Source organism: Megascapheus bottae, chromosome 18 (assembly GCF_031878675.1).
Source record: "Megascapheus bottae isolate mThoBot1 chromosome 18, mThoBot2.hap1, whole genome shotgun sequence".
NCBI lineage: Eukaryota > Metazoa > Chordata > Mammalia > Rodentia > Geomyidae > Megascapheus > Megascapheus bottae.
In genome coordinates this window covers 30,713,358-30,737,162 of record NC_143526.1, presented here as the reverse complement: position 1 = coordinate 30,737,162, position 23,805 = coordinate 30,713,358, and the positions used below count along the sequence as shown (strand labels likewise).

At 39.1% G+C, this 23,805-nt stretch overlaps 1 protein-coding gene across 4 annotated transcripts in view; it reads right to left on the bottom strand.

The window, feature by feature from the left end:
* The window catches only part of Itch (itchy E3 ubiquitin protein ligase), an 80,143-nt gene that overhangs the window by 19,056 nt on the left and 37,282 nt on the right, over nucleotides 1–23,805 (bottom strand). For all 4 annotated transcript variants that reach the window (XM_090352199.1, XM_090352198.1, XM_090352197.1 and 1 more), the window contains 10 exons: nucleotides 21,104–21,228; nucleotides 19,841–19,978; nucleotides 14,592–14,637; nucleotides 11,586–11,743; nucleotides 10,533–10,728; nucleotides 8,924–9,019; nucleotides 7,445–7,619; nucleotides 3,890–3,959; nucleotides 2,414–2,498; nucleotides 562–690 (listed from right to left, as the gene is read on the bottom strand). In XM_090352199.1, the coding sequence (XP_090208325.1) occupies nucleotides 562–690; nucleotides 2,414–2,498; nucleotides 3,890–3,959; nucleotides 7,445–7,619; nucleotides 8,924–9,019; nucleotides 10,533–10,728; nucleotides 11,586–11,743; nucleotides 14,592–14,637; nucleotides 19,841–19,978; nucleotides 21,104–21,228 (1,218 nt within the window). The remainder of the gene's footprint in view (nucleotides 1–561; nucleotides 691–2,413; nucleotides 2,499–3,889; nucleotides 3,960–7,444; nucleotides 7,620–8,923; nucleotides 9,020–10,532; nucleotides 10,729–11,585; nucleotides 11,744–14,591; nucleotides 14,638–19,840; nucleotides 19,979–21,103; nucleotides 21,229–23,805) is intronic.

Genomic DNA, 23,805 nt, shown 5'->3' with positions numbered 1-23,805 from the left:
GGCTTTTTCAAGGCTAGAACTCTACCACTTGAGCCATAGCACCACTTCTGACTTTTTTTTTCCTATGTATATGGTACCAAGGAATCGAACCTGGGCCTTCATGCATGCTAGGCAAGGACTCTACCACTAGGCCAAACTCCCAGCCCTCTCACTTCTCATTTTCTAGAGGTTAACTGGAGATAAGATCTTGTCTTAGGTCCTTTTGTGCTTGGGCTAGCTTTAAACCTTGATCCTCAGATCTCAGCCTCCAGAATAGTTAGGATTACAGGCGTGAGCCACCGCACCCAGCCAAAATAAACCTTCCCTAATTAAAGTCTTCAAGTCAAATCTGAGGAATTAGTTTTACTTTGAACTCAGGACCTGGGCACTGTCCATGAGCACTTTTTGCTCAAGGATGGCACTCTGTCACTTGAGCCACAGCACCACTTTGGATTTTTCTATGTATATGGTTATCAAGAAATTGAACCCAGGGATTCTTGCATGCTAGGCAAGTACTTTTCCACTAGGCTACACTCCAGGCCCATAGTTCTACTTTTAACTTGTAATATTTAGAGAACTTACAAGGCAGATTTTCCTGTGCGGGGATCTATGTAGGTTGTTGTTCTTCTATTGTGGTCCACAAAATATGGAATCCCATCCACTGTGAATCTCATTTCCCAGCCTTCAGGTAGGGGTTTTTCATTTAATTGACTATAAAACACAGAAGGGAAAAAATGAAAGCATTTAAGAAACATTTATGTACTGGCCCCAAGTATAGGAAGTAAAAATACCCACTTCCTTTTCTGTTTATATGGTACTGAGGAATCAAACCCAGGGCTTTATGCATGCTAGGCAAGCACTCTACCGAGCCACCTTCCCAAAATCCTCCGACATCAGCCTTCTGAGCAGCTAGGATTACAAGTACAATACCTCAATTTCAACCTCCACCATCCTTATAATAGCCACCTAAGTAGTTTCTCTGCCTCTACACTTCCCCTACTATTTGTTCATTCATTCATTCATTAATTCATTCATACATTCATTCAGTAGCACTGGGGATAGAACACATGGCTATGTGCATCAGAGAAAAGTGCTTATTATGTGCTCCTATGTATGCACTAGCAAGTCATATGTCTATTTTTACTAGTAAGTTTTTATAATGATGCATAAACAATATATATATTGGGGGGGGGGTCATGGGGCTTGAACTCTGGGCCTGGGTGCTATACCTGAGCTCTTCAGCTCAAAGATACCCTTGGAGCCACAGCTCCACTTCCTTTTCTAGAGATTAAATGGAGATGAGTCTCACAGCTTTGTAGGCTTTGTAGTGCCAGGGCTGGCTTTGAACCGCAATTGATTCTCAGATCTCAGCCTCCCTGAGTAGCTAGGATTACAGGCATGAGCCACCACACGCAGCTGCATAAACAATATTTTAAGATTTTCTCTAATAACTACAATATATATATATACATACATACATATATATTTATATATTTGTGGGTTATGGGGCTTGAACTCGGCCTGGCCGCTGCTCCTGAGCTCGTCAGCTCAAGGTGACCACCCTACCCTTGGACCAAGCCCCACTTCCTGCTTTCTAGAGGTTAACTGGAGATAAGAGTATCAGGTCCTTTTGTGCCCAGGCTGCCTTTGAACACTGATCCTCAGATCTCAGCCTCCTGAGTAGCTAGGATTACAGGCGTGAGCCACTTTGTATTCCTGGCTACCCACAGAATATTTTTATAAGCCTGTGTTTTCTATGGGTGCAAGAAAAAAGAAAAAGAAGCCAGAAAATTTTCTACTTTCATTACATGAAAGAATTTTTTCTTCTTTTCAAAAGATACAGGTCATTCATGTTAAAGCTTTTCAGGAAAGAAAAGTGCTAAATATTACTAATTCTGTTAGGCTTTAGCATATACATATAAAGGAAGGAAACAATACCTTTTAGGTAAGCTACACTAAATTGTATCATTTTACCAATTAAATATGCATTGATTTCTACCAGTGATCTCAGATTAAGAAAGTTGAGAATTATTAATCTGATTATTACTAAACATACATACATACATATATTCATATACAGCAGCAAGATAATGAAACAAGATTCTCAGAGTCAGATCTAGCTCTTTTTAGAAGCACTTATGTATTTACAATATATGGATATATGCATATATGTATGTGTATGAATGTTGAATGTAAATGTATTCTCATACACAAGCGAGTAGTTTTTCCTATTCTCAAGAAACTTCTAATCTTGTGAAAATAAGTAATATATTTTTTATTTTCAAAATTTGTTAGGTGATTCATAGTAAAGAAAGACTATGTAAGTTAGTGAGAAATAGGTAATATATATATATATATGTATGCACACACACACACACACACACACACACACACACACACACACACACACACTAAAAAAAATGTAAGTTCTTACCCTTGACTTCGGGGGTCTTCCCATTGAGTAATTCGAGTGTTGTGGTTAACAAAATATACTCTGCCATTGTTATCGGTTCTTTTTTCTTCATTAAAAACAAAAAACATATTAATACTGGCATAGACTTCTTCCTAAAACTAAAACTAAGCGACTATGTCAATTTTTCATTGCACTGTTGACTTTAGCACTGTTGACTGTAGCACTTCTTTAAAAAGGATTACCTTTCCCAAACACCAGTGGCTTATTCCTGTAATCATATCTACTGGGAGACTAAAATATGAAGATTAGAATTTGAAGCCAGCTGGGGCAACAATGTCCATGAGACTCTTACCTCCAATTAATCACGAAAAAAGTCTTCAGCAGAGCTGTGGCTCAAGTGGTAGGGCACTGGGATTGAGCACAAAAGCTCAGACAGTGCCCACGCCCTGAGTTCAAGCCCCAGGATGAGGAAAATAAATAAAAAGGTTATTTTGGGGCGGGGAGTTTGGCCTAGTGGTAGAGTGCTTGCCTAGCATGCACGAAGACCTAGGTTTGATTCCTCAGTACCACATACATAGAAAAAAGTCGGAAGTGGTACTGAGGTTCAAGTGGTAGAGCTCTAGCCTTGAGAAATCCCAAGGACAGTGCTCAGACCCTGAACTCGAGCCCATGACAGGCAAAAAAAAAAAAAAAAAAAAAAAAGGTTATTCTTTTTATTAAATGCATCCTTACCGAAGTTATACTAACCTTTGCTTGAGCCAAGCCCTACTTCCCATTTTGCAAGTTAATTGGAGATAAGAGTCTCAGGTCCTTTTGTGCCCCAGCTGGCTTTGAACTTTGATCCTGAGTAGCTGGGATTACAGGTGTGAGCCACCATGCCTGTTTTATTTTTTGTTTTTTATTTATTTATTTATTTTAATATTGGCTCATACCAAAGCTTGCACACAGTACTTTATGCATCCACTTGGCTTTTGCTCATGGCTGGTACTCCAGTAATTGAAACATACCTGTGGTCCAATACTTTACTGGTTAATTGGAGATGGACTCTCAAGGACTTTTCTGTCCAGGCTAGCTTTTAATCTCTACCCTGTAGGTCTCAATCTCCTGTACAGCAAGGATTACAGCTGAAGACTCGCTCACAGTTTCTTTTTGTAAACATTACTCCCCTTTTATTGCAGAATCACCAACATTTTTAAACTTTGGAGAACATGATACTAAATTGCGGTAAAAGTCTATTTTAATTATTGTCCAACTAAAATTTTGAGAGAATTTTTGCCTACTTCATGCTTTCATTTGACTGATATATCTGAAAAACTTACTAGGTATTCTTATAAACAAAAGTAAAATATCCACAAATACTTTTTTTTTCCCCTTGTGATGCTAGGTATCATACGCAGTTTGTATGCCATCTAAGCAAATATGCTAAGATCCCCAGATCTTGATTTTTAAAATGACAGAATTTAATGGAAAACAACAACAAAAACAGGTATGACTTACCCCACCCAGGTGGCAAAGGACCAAGAGGATCAAACTCTTTATTTTGTGAAGTAGCAAACAAATCTTGATTCTAAAAAGAAGTCCACCACCCAAAAAAAAAAAAAAAAAAGAGATGAGCATTTTATATCAATTATTTATTTCAGATTATCCCCAGACAAGCTTATATGTTCAAATATACTTTCCCTAGCCATGTTTAACACACTATACTATTATGCTGTTCATATATTATAGAGGAGTCACCAAGAACCAATGCTATTTTTGTTAGAAAAAATATCATTTAAAGACCATTGAAGCTGGATGATGGTGGTCCGTGTCAGGAATTATAGCTATTCAGGAGGTTGAGATCTGGAGATCATGGCTCCAAGTCAGTCCGAGCAAAAAAATTCATGAGACTTTTATCTTCAATTAACCACCAAAAAGTCAGAAGTGGAGCTGTGTGTGGCTCAAGTGTAAATGAGAGCCTGAAGCAAAAAAATTCAGGGAAGGTGGGTACAGTGGCTGTAATCCTAGCTACTGAGGAGGTGAGATGTGAGGATAGTGGTTCAAAGCCAGCCCAGGCACTAAAAAGTCTGTGAGAGGGGCCGGGAGTTTGGCCTAGTGGTTAAAGGGCTTGCCTAGCACGCACGAAGACCCGGGTTCAATTCCTCGGTACCACATACATAGAAAAAAGCCAGAAGTGGTGCTGAGGCTCAAGTGGTAGAGCTCTAATCTTGAGAAAGTCCAAGGACAGTGCTCAGGCCCTGAGCTCAAGCCCAGGACTGGCAAAAAAAAAAAAAAAAGTCTGTGAGACTCTTATCTCCAATTAACCACCAGAAAACTGGAAGTGGTGCTGTGCCTCAGGCGTAGGGCAGTAGCCTTGAGCTGAAAAGTTCAGGGACAGTGCCCAGCCTCAGAATTCAAGCCCCACAACCCAACAAAACATTAAAAAAATTTTCAAAAAAAAATCAGGGACAGCACTCAGACTCTGAGATCAAGCCCCAGGAATGGCGTGCGCTAGCTCTCCCACTATCTGTCTCTTTTTTGTCCACATCACTGACCTACTACAGAAACTAAAGTAATTAAGTTTTAAAGATAAGGAAAAGATTCCTTTTCTTATTTAAGAGATCATCAGCCAGGAACAGTGGGTTCACATCCACAATCATAGACTGAGGGGCTGAGATCTGAGGACTACAATTTGAAGCCAACCTGAGTAGGAAAAGTCCATGAGACTCTTATCTCTAATTAACCACCAAAAAGCAAAGAGCAGAGCTTGGCTCAAATAGTACAGCACTAGTCTTGAGAAATAAAAAAAACAAAAAACTCAGGGAGTATACCTAAGACCTCAGTTCAAGCCCCAGGACCAGGAAAGAAAGAAAGAAAGAGAGAAAGAGAGAGAGAGAGAGAGAGAGAGAGAGAGAGAGAGAGAGAGAGAGAGAGAGAGAGAGAGAGAGAGAGAGAGAGAGAGAGAGAAAGGAAGGGAGAGAGAGAGAGAAAGAAAGAAAGGGTTTTCAAATAGAATTTCACTGTGTGCTGGTAGCTTATGCCTATAATTCTAGTTAAGATTCTAGGTTGAGATCTGAGGAAAAAGGTATCTGGGGCCGGGAGTTTATCCTAGTGGTAGAGTGCTTGCCTAGCATGCACAAAGACCCGAGTTCGATTCCTTGGTACCACGAACATAGAAAAAAGCCAGAAATGATGCTGTGACTCAAGTGGTAAAGCTCTAGCCTTGAGAAAGTCTAAGGAGAGTGCTTAGGCACTGAGCTCAAGCCCAGGACTGGCCAAAAAAAAAAGAAAAAAGCCAACTCCTTAATGGGGCCAGGAGTTTGGCCTAGTGGTAGAGTGCTTGCCTAGCATGAACAAAGACCTGGGTTTGATTCCTCAGTACCACATACACAGAAAACAGCTGGAAGTAGTGCTGTGGCTCAAGTGGTAGAGCACTAGCCTTGAGGAAAGCCCAGGGACAATGCTCAGACGCTGAGTTCAAGCCCCAGGACTGGCAAAAAAATAAATTAAAAGGTATTTGAAGCCAGGCAGGGCAGGAAAGTCTGAAAGTCTTTCTACAATTAACCACAAAAAGCCAGAAGTGGAGCTGTGGTCTAAAGTAGTAGAGCATAAGCCTTGAGCAAAAAAACTTGACGATGCCCAGGCTCTGAATTCAAGCCCTATGACTAACAAAAAGGGGACTGGACTTCCCTTACAGAAAAGACAGCTTGTACTCAGAAAAGATATCCCAGACACAATATTTATTAGTAGCAACAACTGGGTCGTTACCCTCCTTATACCTATTTTACTGCTTTACATGACATATACAGGGAAGGTTTAAAAATGAAATATGTAGGGGCTAGGAGTTTGGCCTAGTGGTTAAAGTGCTTGCCTAGCATGCATGAAGACCCGGGTTCGATTCCTCGGTACCACATACATAGAAAAAAGCCGGAAGTGGTGCTGAGGCTCAAGTGGTAGAGCTCTAGACTTGAGAAAGTCCAAGGACAGTGCTCAGGCCCTGAGCTCAAGCCCAGGACTGGCAAAAAAAAAAAAAAAAGAAATATGTAGCAGGACATGGTGGCTCATGCCTGTAATTCTAGCTACTCAGGAGACTGAGATCTGAGGATGACAGTTCAAAGCCACCCTGAGCACTAAAGTCCGTGAGACTCTCATCTATAATTAACCACTAGAAAACCAGAAGTAGTGCTGTGGCTCAAGGGGTAGGGCTCAAGGGGTAGAGCTGAAGAGCTCAGGGACAGTGCCCAGGCCCAGAGTTCAAGGCCCATGACAAAAAAAAGAGAGGGGGGGGAGGAAGGAAAGGAAGGAAGGACGGAAGGACGGAAGGAAGGAAAGAAAGGGGAAGGGGAAGGGGCAGGGGCAGGGCAGGGCAGGGCAGGGAATACTTCCCAGGCACAAATGGATCATACTTGTAATCCTAGTTACTCAGGAGGCTGAGATCTGAGGATTGCAGTATGAGGATCCTTGGAAAACTCCAAGGGACTCAATTAGCCACAAAAAGCTAGAAATGAATGAAGGTATGTCTCAAGTAGTACAATGCCAACTTTGAATGGGAAAAGCAAAGGAGAATGCAAGGTCCCAGTGCTTGCACATTTAAAAAAAGAATACTTGGACCGGGAGTTTGGCCTAGTAGTAGAGTGCTTGCCTAGCATGTACAAAGACCCAGGTTCGATTCCTTGGTACCCCACATACATAGCAAAAAGCCAGAAGTGATGCTGAGGCTCAAGTGGTAGAGTGCTAGCCTTGAAAAAGTCCAAGGACAGGGCTCAAGCCCTGAGTTCAAGCCCAGGATTGGCAAAAAAAAAAAAAGAATACTTTCATTAGTTATATTACCAACAAAACAAGCCAGGCATAATGGCATATATCCATAATCCCAGCATTTGTGAGGCTACTGGTAGGAGGTCATGAGTTCAAGGCCATCTTGAGGATACAGCAAGATCTTGTTTGAAAAGAAACAAACAAACGCTATCTGGTGAATATAATGTGTTACATTAATTATATTAATTACAATAAAAAATACTATTAAAAAAGAAACAAACAAATGAAGAGACAGAAACAAATAAACAAGCTACTCACCCCATAAATAAATCTTTGATTAAATTGCTGCATTGCTCCTTGAAGTTGACTACGTTGTAGCTGCCACTGTTCATAGTTCCGGACAGATTCCAACGTTGGCCTTTGCCAGGTTGTTGTTCTTGTAAAATGGTCAACATAATAAATACGTCCCATACTGTCAACCCGTCGCTCCCAGCTATATCAAAACACAAACAAATATAAATAATTACTTATAAAACAAATTTACTTGGAGAATACTTCTGATTTACATAAAGTCGTTCATATTTTCATAAATATGTACAAGTAAACTTAAAGCTTCCAAAAATTTAGATTTTACTTATTAGTTCTTAAGATACATTAGAGGACCAGGAGCTTAGCCTAGTGGTAGAGTGCTTGCCTAGCATGCGTGAAGACCCGGGTTCGATTTCTCAGTACCACATACATACATAGAAAAAGCCGAAAATGGGCCAGAAGTTTGGCCTAGTGGTAGAGTGCTTGCCTAGCATGCACGAAGACCTGGGTTCGAGTCCTTGGTACCACATACTTAGAAAAAGCCAGAAGTGGTGCTGAGGCTCAAGTGGTAGAGTTCTAGCCTTGAGAAAAATCCAAGGACAGTGCTCAGGCCAAGTTTAAGCCCCAAGACTAGCAAAAAAAAAAAAAAAATTGGGAAGGTCTTTAAAATGTAATCAAGAAAAAAAAGAAAAAAAAGAAAAGAAAAAGCCGAAAGTGATGCTGTGGCTCAAATGGTAGAGCTCTAGCCTTGAGAAAGTCCAAGGACAGTGCTCAGGCCAAGTTTAAGCCCCAAGACTAGCAAAAAAAAAAAAAAAAAAAAAAATTAGGTAAGGTCTTTAAAATGTAATCAATATTTAGTAAGTAAATCTAGAAGTCATAAAGGTAAAGAATATTTTTCTGATGATATTTTTATCATGGCAATCATAATAAGGGCATAAGTTAGATATAAAAAAGCACTTTGGAGTCAGGAGTGATAGCTTAGTGGCAGCATGCTCGCCTAGGACGAATGAAGCCCTGGGTTCGATTCCTCAGTACCACATACACAGAAAAAGCTGGAAATGGAGTTGTGGCTCAATTGGCAGAGCGCTAGCTCGTTGTTTTGTTTTGTTTTTTGCCAGTGGTGGGACTTGAACTCAGAGCCTGGGCACTGTTGTTGGGTACTTTTGAGCCACAGTGCCACTTTCAGCTTTTTCTGTGTATGTGGTACTGAAGAATCAAACCCAGGGCTTTGTGCAGGCCAGGTGAGCACTCCACCAAAAAGGCCATGCTCCTGACCCAACTACCTTTGTTTTTAACTAACATTACTGAAGTAAAAAATGATACTATAACTTGACGTCTACCAGGTTGATTATTAAGACAGTTCCCAATATTCTGATACTATAAATAATAAAATAACAAAAACTTATTATACATCAAACTTTTATAATACGGGAAGACTTTGTAAAGATGCCATCCATACCTTTGAATTTTTCTAATTCAGCCACTTACCTAGGTGGTAGAGGTTCAGGTCTTTCCCATGTTGTTCTTTTTTCAACATGATCTACATAATAAACTCGCCCATGCTGGTCCACTCTCTGCTCCCATCTTAAACACAAAATTAAAAAGACTAGTAAGAAGCTATGTGTGGTAATGTATACCTATAATCTTACTCGGGAGATTGAGATCTGGAGATCAAGGTTTTAGCCCCATCTCAACCAATAATAAGCCAATAATAATGACCCTGTCATCCCTGCCATGTGGGAAGTATAAATAGGAAGATGGATGGGGCCGGGAGTTTGGCCTAGTGGTTAAAGTGCTTGCCTAGCATGTACAAAGACCCAGGTTCGATTCCTTGGTACCACATACATACAAAAAAGCTGGAAGTGGTGCTGAGGCTCAAGTGGTAGAGCTCTAGCCTTGAGAAAATCCAAGGACAGTGCTCAGGCTCTGAGCTCAAGCCCAGGACTGGCAAAAAAAAATAAATAAATAAATAAAATAAAATAAATAAAAAAAATAGGAAGATGGAGATCCAGGATGAAGCCAGACACCAGTGGATCATGCTGGTAATCCTAGCTACTCAGGAGGCCAAGATCTAAAGACTGCAGTTCAAAGCCAGAAAGGGCAAAGTCTGTGAGACTCTTTTTCCCAATAAACTGCTCAAAAAATAAAACAAAAACCACCAGAAGTGGCACTGTAGCTCAAGTGGTAGAATGCCTAGCCTTTAGCAAAAAAACCTAAGGGATTGCACCCCCAGGCACTGAGTTCAAGTCCCAGGACTGGGGGGCTGGGGGGAAGTCTGAATTAGTGGCTAGCTTGTTACTTGGCCATGATCAATTTTGCATGGTTCAGGGATTTTTCATTTAAAAAAATTTCTTAGGCTTGATGTGGTGGCACATCCTATAATCCTATTATCGGGGGGTAGGTATAAGAAGATCTCAAGTTTAAGGCCAGTTTGGACCACAAGATCCTGTCTCAAAAAGAACAACAACAAAATACCCCAAATCACTTCATTTCTTCTTGGAAATGAGAAGATCTTTTTTTTTCCTTGTACATTTTTTGGTGTTGTTACTAAGAGTTAAACTCAAGGCCGAAGTATTATCCCTCAGAGTTTTGTTTTTTTTTTTCTTCCTTCTTCCTTCCTCCTCCTTTTTTTTTTTTTGCCAGTCCTGAGCACTGTCCTTGGGCTTTCTCAAGGCTAGAGCTCTACCACTTGAGCCACAGAACCATTTTCAGCTTTTTCTATGTATGTGCTACTGAGGAATTGAACCTGGGTCTTGGTGCATGCTAGGCAAGCACTCTACCTCTAGGCCAAACACCCAGCCCCGCCCAGAGTTTTTGTTCAAGGCTGGAACCATACCACTTGAGTAACAGTTCCACTTCTGGCTTTTTGCTGTTTAACTACAGAATTCCCAGCTTAGGCTGGTTTCAAACCATGATCTTCAGATTTCAGCCTCCTGAATAGCTAGAATTCCAGTATTTCAAATGTGATTAATTTTGACTCTAAAGTCCCCAAAATCAATTACAATTGCTTAAAGACAAGGAAAGGATTCAATGTTATTTTCTCTATTTCTATATGCAGATATCTAGAAAAGCAAATACTGCCAAAAAAGTTACTTACCCAGGTGGTAGGGGAGCTTGAGTTACAGTATTTAATGGCCTAGGGCCTGAGCCTCCAGATATAGTTAGAGGAATTATTAATCCAGATGTTGCTGCTTCAGAGGTATTTGTATTTGTACTTGTATTTGTTGATGGTAGAGAACCTGTACTAGATCCATCACTTTCAGAAGTGGCAGATGGTGAGCCATTGACAGATGCTGCAGAAAATTTGGGGAAAAAAAATAAAAAGAATTTTTTATGTTCTGAAATGTAAAATCAGAATAGAATCTTTTTTTTTTTTTTTTTTTAAAGGCAGTGCCAGGCACCAGTGGGTGAGAGCTCTCTAGATCTCAAGGTTTGTAATCAGCTTGACCAAAAGAGTCCACAAGACTTCACCTCCAAAATAAAGCAACCAACAAAGCCAGGGTGAAACCATGGTTCAAGGTGAACAAGCAAGACACCAGTTCAAAACCCAGTATTGCCATAAAATAAACAAAAGGTTATATTGAACAAATTTAAAATGCAGATGAAAAATGAAAGAAAAATAACAGAGATGGCAACATCTTCAATAGGTTTGCTCATAATTTTATTAATTCATTTTTCAAAACCATAAAACTATCTTATCTAACATGTAGTTTAAAAACTAATTTTTAACGTGTACAATATAAATTATTTGCTGAAAATGAATAATATATATATTTTTTTTTGGAGGGGGGAGTGATCAGTCATGGCTTGAACTCAGCCTGGGTGCTGTCCCTGAGCTCTTCAGCTCAAGGCTACCGCCCTATTCTTTGAGCCACAGTGCCACTTCTGGTTTTCTGGTGATTAACTGGAGATAAGACTGTTACAGACTCTTTACTGCCCAGGCTGGCTTTGAACCTTGATCTTCAGATCTCGGCCTCCTGAATAGCTAGGATTTCAAGGCATGAGCCATGGCACCCAGCAAATCAATAATATTCTTACAAATAGTTATTGAGCACTTTTCAAAAACTACCTGACAAACCAAACCCTAGTGGAAATCACAATATGACAAGAGGTTTATAGTTAAAATGGTATTGAAGGCTAAGGTACTTACATGGTCTGCGAGGTGTGGGTGGAGGTGGACGTGAAGGTCTTGGAGGTCTAGAAGGTTTAAAACCACCATTGGATAGTGATGGAGAATTGTTCTCATTGATTCTCCTATTTTCACCAGACCCTGTATCATCAGGGTCATCTGATCCATTCGTGTTCACTCTAGGTAAGGAGGAAGGATGAGAAAAGTAGCAGAAAGGAACAAATGCTCTCTGAATTTATATATATATATATATATATATATATATATATATATATATATATGAGTGTACCTATGTATGTATGTAAGTATGTATATATATGTATGTGCCAGTTATAGAGACTGTCCCTGAGCTTTTTTGCTCAAGGCTAGCACTGTACCAGAGCCACAGCTCCACTTCCTGTTTTTAGTTTGTTAATTGGAGATAAGAGTCTCACAGACTTTCCTGCCCCTGCTGGCTTCCAACCATAATCCTTAGAATTTGACCTTCTGAGTAGCTAGGATTACAGGCATGAGTCATGGGCATCTCAGAATTAAAAAAAAAAATTAAGACAGAAAGATCAATCAATCACTATCAGAGTAGTTATCATACTATTATCACATTACTAAATATAGCTGATTCATATTTCAAATAAATCTTTGGAAGGCCTTGTATAAGCAGGAACAAAATTCTAATGCCTGAAGGGAAAAATAAAAAAAGCACTACTTTAGCACAGGCACAGGTAAGTTTGCTATCATTGTTTTCTTGAGTCTATTGTTTTTAATGTTACTGCAAGTTTAAGACCAAGCTGAATTGGGCCAGGAAAAGAAGTAATTATTATCTGAGGACTGGGTAATGCATCTAGTTGCCTACAAACATTTTCATAAAGATGTCATTGATTCAAGCAATGACATCAATTAAACAGAGGAGGAAAGACGTTATCAAGTAATATTAGGTAGAAAACTATTACTACTGTCTTAGTTAGAAACCAGAACATAAGCTGGGAGCTAAAGGCTTACACCTATAATCCTAGTTACTTAGGAGGCTAAGATACTAGAAGGATCGAGGTTCAAAGCCTGGCTGAGCAGGAAACTCTGTGACACTCTTATTTTCACTTATTCACAGAAAAAGCTAAAAGTGGTGATGTAGCTCAAGTGAAGATTATCCCTGAGCAAAAGAAGCTGAGGAATACCACTCAGGCCCCAGAGTTCAAGGCTCAGGACCAGCAAAAAAAAAAAAAAAAAAAAAATAGGCAAAGAAAGAAAAAAAAGAAAAGAAACCAGACTATAAGTAGCCAGTTGGAGATGCATCAGATGAAACTTTGATTCTACTACTTGCAAACAAAACAGGGTCTTCAACCATCTGGCCCATCAGAATAAGCGTTAACAAAATAAAATCTAAGTCATGAAAAATTATATAGCACCAGATATTCACAATAGATTTGAAACTCAAATGGGACTACCTAAAAATAAGGTTTCTTTTTTTTTGGGGGGGGGGGGGGGCAGTGGCATGGAGCTTGAACTCTGGCCTGGGCGCTGTCCCTAACCTCTACAGCTCAAGGCTACCACCCTACCCCTGGGCCTGGGTGCTGTCCCTGAACCCTTCAGCTCATGGCTACCACCCTATCCCTGAGCCACAGCCCCACTTCCATTTTAATTGGAGGTTAAGAGTCACTTGGCTTTGTATTGCCTTGGCTGGCTTTGAACCGTGATCCTGCGATCTCAGCCTCCTGAGTAGCTAGGATTACAGGCGTGAGCTAAAAATAAGGCACCCAGCTAAAAATAAGGTTTCTACACAAAGACATAGCTACTAAAGTAGAAAGGCAGCTAACCGAGAAAAGATATTTACCAATAATACATCAGACAAATGCTTAATATTCAATATCTACAGGGAACTCAAGAAACTAATCCCCCAGAAACCCAACAAACCAATCACTAAATGGGCAAGGGAACAAAAGAGAGACTTATCAGAGGAAAAGGTAAAAATGGCAAAGAAACATATAAGGAAAAAACTCATCCATGGTCATAAAGGAAATGCAAATAAAGACAACCCTAAGATACCACCTACCCTAATTAGAATGGCCAATATTCTGACCTCAGACAACAATAAATGCTGGCAGGGATGTGGAGAAAGAGGAACCCTACTGCACTGTTGGTGGGAATGTAAACTAGTACAACCACTCTGGAAGATAGTTTGGAGGTTCCTCAAAAAACTAAAAATAGACCTTCCCTACCACCCAGCCATACTACTCTCCGAGGGATCTACCCTGAGCACCATAATCCAGGATAATAAGGATACCTGCACAGCCATGTTCATCACTGCACTATTCACAATGGCCAAGCGCTGTAAAAAACCCAGATGCCCTACTACAGATGAATGAATACCAAAAAAATGTGGTACATATACACAATGGAGTTGTACAAAGCCACCAGACAAGATAAAATAATGCATTTGCTGGGAACTGGAGGGAACTAGAGCAAATCATGTTGAGTGAGATAAGCCAAGGCCAAAGGAACAAAAGGTGCATGGTCTTCTTGATATGTGGATATTAGATCCAAACAGTACAAGAGTGATGACTCAATACTCTGGCACTCAAGGTCACTGACATGAACCTGGAGATATAAATACAAACTACATAGACTTATAAATCTATGATGGGATATATATTCTACAGACATATTGATATGTATGACACACAAAGATTGAGCTTAACTTTAATTTTGTTCTTAAGTTTATGTGCCAGTTATTTTATATAGAGATTCCATTCTTGAATACTTGCTTGTTAAACTTGACATTTGAAATTTGATGTTAAAAAAAAACATGTTAATAAAATCTTCTAATAAAAAAAGAAATATATAGCATCAGGTATTGATTATATTTCTTGTGCAAATAAATGCTGAATTTATGCTTAATAAAGCATATGTATATTTAAGTTGTATAGCATGAATTTTGTTGGTTTGAGACAAAGATGAAAATGGAATTTTAATAAATTTATCCTAATTGCTCCTTGTATTTTTGCATTCTGTTGGTGGGAAGCAATAAACTCTTACCTTGTTTCATCCTTGGGTCTAGAGCCATCATCATTCTGTGAAGGACCTTTAACATAAATAAAATTCAAGCAAAATTAGTTCAAAAAGGTTTTCCTAAAATATTGTGTAGGTAAAGTTTTTTATTAAGTATTTCTAAGTAAACAATGTATCACATATTCAAAAATGAGTTTTACAGGAAAAATGTGACAAATGTTCTTATAACTGAAATATTTTACCAAAATTTTATGCAAATGTTTATCGTTATGCGTAAGAGGTTAATTAGCTAAAATACAACATTCACAAACCACTTTTCTCTTTTTTGATACAGGTTTGACTCTAAACCAAAACTAGCATTTAGTCAACTTCAATACCCTAAATACTTCAAAAAAAATTATAAAGAGCAATATTATCATTAAAACAAATTTCTGAAAAGAACAATACTATAACAACTGTCTATTATACAGGATCCTTAAATAGATTTAAAAAAAAAACAGCTTTCAAGAATAAGAATGGCACAAAACATCTCTCAAAGTGAAGATGAATGTTTATGCTTTTGCTTGTTTTTTTTTTTTTTTTTTTGCCAGTCCTGGGCTTGAGCTCAGGGCCTGAGCACTGTCCTTGGACTTTCTCAAGGCTAGAGCTCTACCACTTGAGCCTCAGCACTATTTCCAGCTTTTTTCTATGTATGTGGTACCGAGGAATCAAACCCGGGTCTTCGCGCATGCTAGGCAAGCACACTACCACTAGGCCAAACTCCCGGCCCTGCTTTTGCTTGTTTTTATGCTGTTAGTGGAAGTTGAACTCAGGGCTTTATGTTCTTGCTTTGCTTTTCCCTCAAGGCTAGCACTCTACTACTTGGGTCACACCTCCGCCTCAACTGTTTGTTTTCTTTCAGCTTTATTCATGGGAAATATTGCTTGGAGTTGGTCAGAACTTATATACTTACTATTTAAGTACTAGAAAGAAGCTGCTAAAGATGGGCATACAGACAGTAGGAAAAACAGGTTTTAGACACAGGAAAATAAAGTATTGAAACAAGAATTCAACTTCAATGGCCAAAATCCAATATGCCTTGGATACAGAAATCAAACAGTATAATCACCATTACATTACACTAGAGCATAGTAACTGATTAATTCAATAAAAAGATGGGGAGTCAAACACTATACTTAGCAAGTGTCTGATCAAGTCTAATAATATGCCTTTCCTTTTTTTCTTTTGCAGAGCTGAAGATAGAAGTATACATTTTAGGGCTGGGAGCTTGACCTAGTGGCACCCAGCATGCACGAAGCCCTGGGTTCGATTCCTTGGTACCACATACATAGAAAAAGCCAGAAGTGGTGTGGTGGCTCAAGTGGTAGAGTGCTAGCCTTGAGAAAGCTCAAGGAGAGTGCTCACAGGCCCTGAGTTCAAGCCCTAGGACTGGCCAAAAAAAAAAAAAGTGTACATTTAAAAAATTATATTGGGGGGAAGAGCTGGGAGTGTTGCCTAGTGGTACAGTGCTTGCCTAGCATGCATGAAGTCCTGGGTTCAATTCCTCGGTACCACATACATAGAAAAAGCTGGAAGTGGTGCTGTAGCTCAGGTAGTAGAGTGCTGCCTTGAGTAGAAAAGCTCAAGGACAGTTCCCAGGCCCTGAGTTCAAGCCCCAGGACTGGCAAAAACTAGAATAAAAGTAAAATAAAAACTATATAGGGAGGCAGGGAGTTTGGCCCAGGTTTGATTCCTCGGTACCACACACAGAAAAAAAGCTGGAAGTGGTGCTGTTGCCCAAGTGGTAGAGCTCTAGCCTTGAGAAAAATACAAGCACACTGCTCAGGCCCTGAGTTCAAGCACCACGACTGGCCAAAAAAAATAAAATAAAATAAAATAAAAAAAAAATATATATATATATATACACACACACACATATAGGAAAATGGATATAAAATATGACATACTTACACAATGAAAAGTACTCATTAAAAAAACTACTGAGCTAGGCTCCAGTGGCTCACACCTGTAATTCTAGCTACTCAGGAAACTGAGATCTGAGGATCACAGTTCAAAGTCAGCCTGGGCATAAAAGTCCTTGAGACTCTTATCTCCAAGTAATCACCAGAAAATCTGAAGTGGTACTGTGGCCTAAAGTGGTAGAGCGCTAGCTTTGAGCTGAAGAGCTTAGGAACAATGCCCAGGCCCAGAGTTCAAGCTCCATGACCAAAAAAAAAAAAAAAAAACCCAAAAGACAACAACAACAAAAAACTACTGAAATGTTAGTGCTTAGATGCTCAGATATATTTCAAAAAAAATGTTAAGAGAAGCCAGGTGCTGTCACTTATACCCTTAATTCTAGCTATTCAAGAGGCTAACATCTGAGGATCACAGTTCAAAGCAAGGCAAAGATGTCCATTTGAAGGTGTGGCTCAAGTAGTAGAATGCATGAGCTGTGATGGAGAAAAGCTGAGTGAGAGGATAAGGCCCAGAGTTCAAGGCATTACAACTTCATTTACCTTAAAAACCTAATGTGTTGGGACTGGGAGTTTGGCCTAATGGTAGAGTGCTTGCCTAGCATGCACAAAGATCAGGATTTGATTCCTCTTATCACATACATAGAAAAAAGCCAGAAGTGGTACTGTGGCTGAAGTGGTAGAGTTCTAGGCTTGAGAAAACCCAAGGACAGTACTCATGCCCTGAGCCCAAGACCAGGACTGACAAAAACAAAACAAAAAACCCAACAACAACAAAACACCTAATGTGGAGCCAGGCATGGTGGCTCATGCATGTAATCCTAGCTACTCAAGAGGCTGAGATCTGAGGATGGCAGTTCAAAGCCAGCCCAGGCACTAATGTCCATGAGACTCTTATCTCCAATTAATCTCTAGAAAATGGGAAATAGGGCAGTGGTCAAAGGGTAAGGCCTTGAGCTGAAGAGCTCAGGGATAGTGCCCAGGTCCAGAGGTCCAGAGTTCAATCCCCATGACAGACCAAAAAAAAAAAAAAATGTGGAAGAAACTTTGGGACTATCTTGAAAATCTTACTGTAACAAAAGTCATGAGCTGGGAGCATAGCCTAGTGGTAGAGTGCTTGCCTAGCATGCACAAAGCCCTGGGTTTGATTCCTCGGTGCCACATACAAAGCCAGAAGTAGCACTGTGGCTCAAGTGGCAAAGTGCTAGTCTTGAGCAAAAAGTGTCCAAGGATAATACACGGGCACTGGCAAGTCCCAGAACTGGCTAAAAAAAAAGTCATGAGTTAAAAAAAGAAGTAGGAAGTAATCCACCAATGTATTATATGGACGAATAAAACAGTACCAATCAACAGAAAAATATTTCATAATGTAAACAAAAGTTCTTTGCTAGATTAATCAAGGGAAATATTAATCTTCTCTCTGTCTTAGGAACTCTAAAATCTGGTAAAAGTGAAAATAAATAGCACATTACTAAATGATAAAAGTATGTTAAAGATCTACCGACCATAAGCTTTATTAAGCAAACTATCAGATGCTCAGGTGTCACCAGAAATTTCCTTTATAATCATGGTTTTAGTTTATTCACCTTTAACAAAAAGCAGTAAATCATAAATTCTAATATACCAGCATACATATAAGCTACTTGTTTTGTTGTAAAAACGTAAGACATCCCTGAAGTGTAGCTTTGAGAAATGGAAGAAGGATAGCAAATGGATTTCATCTTGTACTGTCTGTCTGGTATAGTACTTACAAGGATTTGGAGTTGTATCTAAACTCAACAAGAATTTGTTTTGTCTAATAGAAGTGCAGCACTTGAATTCAGGGCTTGAATTCAGGGCCTGGGCACTATCATTGAGCACTTTTATCAAGGCTAGTACTCTGCCACTTGAGCCACAGCACCACTTTTGGCTGCTTTTTCTGTGTATGTGGTACTGAGAAATAGAACCCAGGGCTTCATGCATGCTAAGCAACCACTCTAGGCAACCATTCTAACACTAGGTCACACTCCCAGCCCAATTATTATTATTAACTGTCATTACTAGTACATAAAGTGTACTTTATAAGTCAATTCAAAACTCACAGGGGGGCCAGGGGTTTGGCCTAGTGGTAGAGTGCTTGCCCAGCATGCACAATTCCTCGGTACCTCATTCATAGAAAAAAGCCAGAAATGATGCTGAAGCTCAAGTGGTAGAGCTCTAGCCTTGAGAAAATCCAAGGACAGAGCTCAGGCCCGGAGCTCAAGCCCAACACTGACAAAAAAAAAAAAAAAACAACAACAAAAACCCCCCAAAACCTCACAGGGTTTCAATTTGTAGAAAAATACAAATGGTTTTGGTTCGTATAAAAAAATACATTAAAAATAAATCATAGCCAGGCACCAGTAGCTCACACCTGTAATCCTCACTACTCAGAAGGCTGAGATCTTAGGATCAAAGTTCAAAGACAGCCTGGCTACTAAAGTCCATGAGGCTCTTATCTATAATTAACCACCAGAAAACTAGAAGTGGTGCTGTGGCTGAAGAGGTAGGGTGGTAGCTCTGAGCTGAGAGCACAGGAACAATGCCCAGGTCGAGTTCAGGTCCCACAACCAAAAAAAAAATGAGCCAGGTCGGGAGGCTAATACCTATAATCCTAGCTACTCATGAGGCTGAGATCTGAGGATCTCAGTTCAAAACCAGCCAGGGAACAAGAGGCTCTTATCTCTAATTAATCACTAGAAAATAGGAAGTGGGGCTGTGGTTCAAGGGGCAATAGCCTAGAGCAGAAGAGCTTAGGGTCAATGCCCAGGCCTAGGGTAAGGCGGTAGCCTTGAGCTGAAGAGCTCAGGCCTAGAGTATAAGCCCCATGACCTACCAAAAAAAAAAAAAAAAAAAAATGAAAGAAATCCTGTTTCCTGAAAGAAGAATCACAATAAGCCAGGTACACCTATAATTCTAGCTAGTAGGAGGCTGAGATCTGAGGATCAAGGTTAGAAGCCATCTCAGGCAGAAAAGTCTGGAAGACTCTTCAGTTAACCAGCAGAAAACCAGAAGTGATGCTGTGACCCAATAGGATACAAGCACTAGCCTTTGTGAAAAAGCTTAGGACAATACCCAGGCCCTGAATTTAAGCCACAAAACTGACAAAAAAATAAAAATAATTAAAACCGCAATACTCATAAGAAAGCAAACCACAGTGACTACCTACTTTTTAAAAAATTATTTATCATTTATTATTTTATTTTACTTTCCTACATTCGTCATTTTATGCCTACCTTATTGTAAGTTCAAGGTTGGCCTAGACTACACAGTGAGGCTATCTCAAAAAAAGTGAGCACTTACTTTCTGAACATGTAGTTTCACCATTAGTAACAACTTCAGCATCTAACTGCAGTCCATCAAGACAAATTGACAAGTCTCCTATTGTCTCTGTTGGCTCTTTGTCACCTACAAGCTGCAAAGTCACAACCACTTCTTCAACTGAAAGAATAAGATTATACAAAAATTTCATTTTTCCTTTGAGCCACTGTAAGATTCTAATAAAAAAGAAGTATACACATGTATATATAAATCATTTTACTACATATTTCACCAAAGATTTGAAGTCTTTTTAAATCAAAGTATTATATGTAAAATAAACCTTGCTAATGTTTAATATCCATAGTGTATTTAAAATACTAAACATCTCAATTTATTACATTTATTATATTCATTCTATCTTTGTAAGACTGCAGTATAAAATGAGCCAGCATGATAATGAAGATTATTTATCAAAATATACTTTGATTACAATAAATGAAAACAAAAGAATGCTTTTTTTTTTTTGGTGGGCCATGGAGCTTTAAATTGGCCTGGGCGCTGTCCCTGAGCCCTTCAGCTCAAGGCTACCACCCTACCCCTGGGCCTGGGCATTGTCCCTGAGCTATGCAGCTCTAGGCCACTGCCCTACTCTAAAGCCAAGCCCCATTTCCTGTTTTCTAGAGGTTAATTGGAGATAAGAGTCTCAGGTCCTTTAGTGCGCCACAGATCTCAGCCTCCTGAGTAGCTGGGTTGCAGGCGTGAGACCCCAGCCTGGCTCAAAAGAATGGTTTGTATCTAATAAAATCTACATGAATAAGAAAATTCTTTAAAAAATTCTTTAGATAACTAAGGAAGGATTAGGAAAAAAAAGTATGTCATTGTGTGCCAGGAAGCTAAGATCTAAGGATTGCAATTTGAGGTCAACTCTGGCAAAAAAAAGACCATGAGACTCATATCCAAATAATCACTAAAAAACCAGAAGTAGAGTTGTGGCTCAAGAGGTAGAGTACTAGCCTTGAATAAATATGCCAAGTGAGAAGTCAAGTTCTTGAACACCAGTACCAGCACAGAAAGAAAAGAAAGAAAAAAGAAAGAGAAAAAAAACAGAAGAACAATATTTACTAAAAATACTGGATACAAAATGAATGGCCAAACCAAGGCTATTCAGACTATTACTTTAAACAAGTAATCTTAAAGGCAAACCTAGTTTAACAAAAGTTATTTTCCATGATTGGTATATAAACTTCTTCCAAAAAAACCCAAAAGGCTGACAATAATTTCTATGGTTCTAACATACATACATACGTTTCATATTGTTTGACTTTAATGTTTCATAAACATCTAATGCAGCAGTTCCCAACAAAACATCAGATTTCAGTGTCTGGTGACTCCATACACGAAAATGTAATTTACTCACAGGGGTAACAATACTAGAAGTGAAAAAAAGGGAAAAATATTATTTTCATTAAATATCACAAAGGGGTCCTAAATACATTATATTAAGTTTTAATGTCTAACATCTTTCATTGTGTCTTTATGATTTACTGTAGACCCAATACTAGCCTATGTTCTATAATCTTACAAAAAACTGTATTTGAATGTAACATGCTTACATGGTGATTTTTATTTGTGGATGAATTACAAGAGGAACTTCACACATATGAACAAAAAACTTAAAATGCTTACAATGCATTAAAATGCTGAAGAGTGACTTTTGTGAAATATTATAGGGTACCAATAAATACAGTAAATTTTGTGTCAATTTAAAATTTAATATATTTTTAAATGAGTGAATTTATAAATTAAACACTCATTTTATGTTCTGTAGTTTGCAAAGCTTTAAGTTATTTTCATTTAATATTCATAATAACCTTTTCAGGCAGAATTGTTGTTTTTTTTTTTTCTAGTCCTGGGGTTTGAACTCAGGGCATGGGCAGTGTCCCTGAGCCTCTCTTTGCTCAAGGCTAGTACTCTACCACTTGAGCCACACTGTTAGCTCTTTTCTTTTTTTCTTTAATTATTTTTTAGACAATGTGTCACATATTTTGCCTTAGATGGCCCTGGCCTTTAATTCTTCTACCGTACTTCCCAAGTACTTGGGATTACAGAAGCATATCACTGGCAGGCACTAGTGGCTCACAACTATAATCCTAGCTACTTAGGAAGCTTAGATCTAACCACTGAGGTTTCAAACCAGGCCAGGCAAAAAACTAAAGTCCATGAAAGTCGTATTTCCTATTAATCAGTCTATAATTCCCTTTGTGGGTACTCAATGACAGGCTAGTTTTATATCAACATTTGGAACTTTGTCAACTAAGTGTTGAAAACTGAGCTTTATCTTACTTTTACTAATTCAGTCCATAGATTAAAATATCAACATAAGTTGGGCATTGTGGCTCATGCCTGTAATTTCAGCTCAGGAGACAGAGATCTTCAGCTCAGGAGACAGAGATCATCTCAGCCTCGTGAGTCACTAGGATTACAGACATGAGCCGCTGGCGCCCAACTGAGAAGATGGGTGTAAAGGGGAGTACCTACAGTCCTAGCTACATATAGATAGGAGAGAATCATTGAGGCTGGCTCTACATAAAAATTTAAGAACCAAGGGGCTGGGAGTTTGGCCTAGTGGTTAAAGTGCTTGCCTAGCATGCACGAAGACCCAGCTTCAATTCCTTGGTACCACATACATAGAAAAAGCCGGAAGTGGTGCTGAGGCTCAAGTGGTAGAGCTCTAGCCTTGAGAAAGTCCAAGGACAGTGCTGCTCAGGCCCTGAGCTCAAGCCCAGGACTGGCAAAAAAAAAAAAAAATTTAAGAACCTACCTGAAAAAAAATAACTAAACCGAAACTCAGGCTCAAGTGGTTGAGTAAGCACAAGGCCTGATTTCAAATAACAGAAAAAAGAAAATTCTAAAATACAGAGATATATACATGAGTAATATTAAACTGAACTAATACCACCATATTAAAAAATGATAGAAACCAACTAGTCAATCAATAGGGAACTATTAAAATATAGTACACCTAACTTCAAAATTGAGTAAACTTCGGGCCAGGAGCATGGCCTAGTGGTAGAGTGCTTGCCTAGCATGCACAAAGCCCTGGGCTCAATTCCTCAGTACCATAAACGCAGAAAAAAACCAGAAGAGGTGCTGTGGTTCAAGAGGTAGAGTGCTAGCCTTGAGAAAGCTCAAGGACAATACCCAGGGTGGGGGAGGGGGCAAAAAAACAGAATAAACTTTACAATAATGCTATATGTTAAAAATCCTAAATTGAACTAATTTACTCTAATTGGGCATAAAGTAAATAAAATAGGAAATTTATATTCTGATATTACCCTATAATTTAAAATTTTCAAAGGTTTGAATTTTGTAATATATATCAAGATACTTGCTGATAATTTACAAAAAAGATTTAGTTCATAGACATGATGAATGATAGTAAATGCATAACTTCATGTTGATATTTTGTACTTAAATAAGATTATTTTAAAATACTAAAATGTATACCTATATTATGTAGTTAATGACAAATATTAGGCCTTGGTGTATTCAGTTGGAAAGATAACCATAGGGGCTGGGAGTTTGGCCTAGTGGTAGAGTGCTTGCCTAGCATACACGAAGACCCGGGTTCGATTCCTCGGTACCATATACACAGAAAAAAAAGCCAGAAATGGTGCTGAGGCTCAAGTGGTAGAGCTCTAACCTTGAGAAAATCCAAGGACAGTGCTCAGGCCCTGAGCTCAGGCCCTGAGCTCAAGCCCAGGGCTGGCAAAAAAAAAAAAAAAAGATAACCATAACATAACACACATGCACACATTTAATTTTATGTGTATGTGTGCTGGTACTGGAGCTTGAACTCAGGGCTGAAGCACTGTCCCTTAGCTTCTGTGATCAAGTCTGATGCTCTACAATTTAAGTCACAGCTCCACTTTCAGCTTTTTGCTTAACTGGAGATGAATGTCTCACAGCCAGGAGAGGTGGCACACACCTGTAATCCTAGTCACACA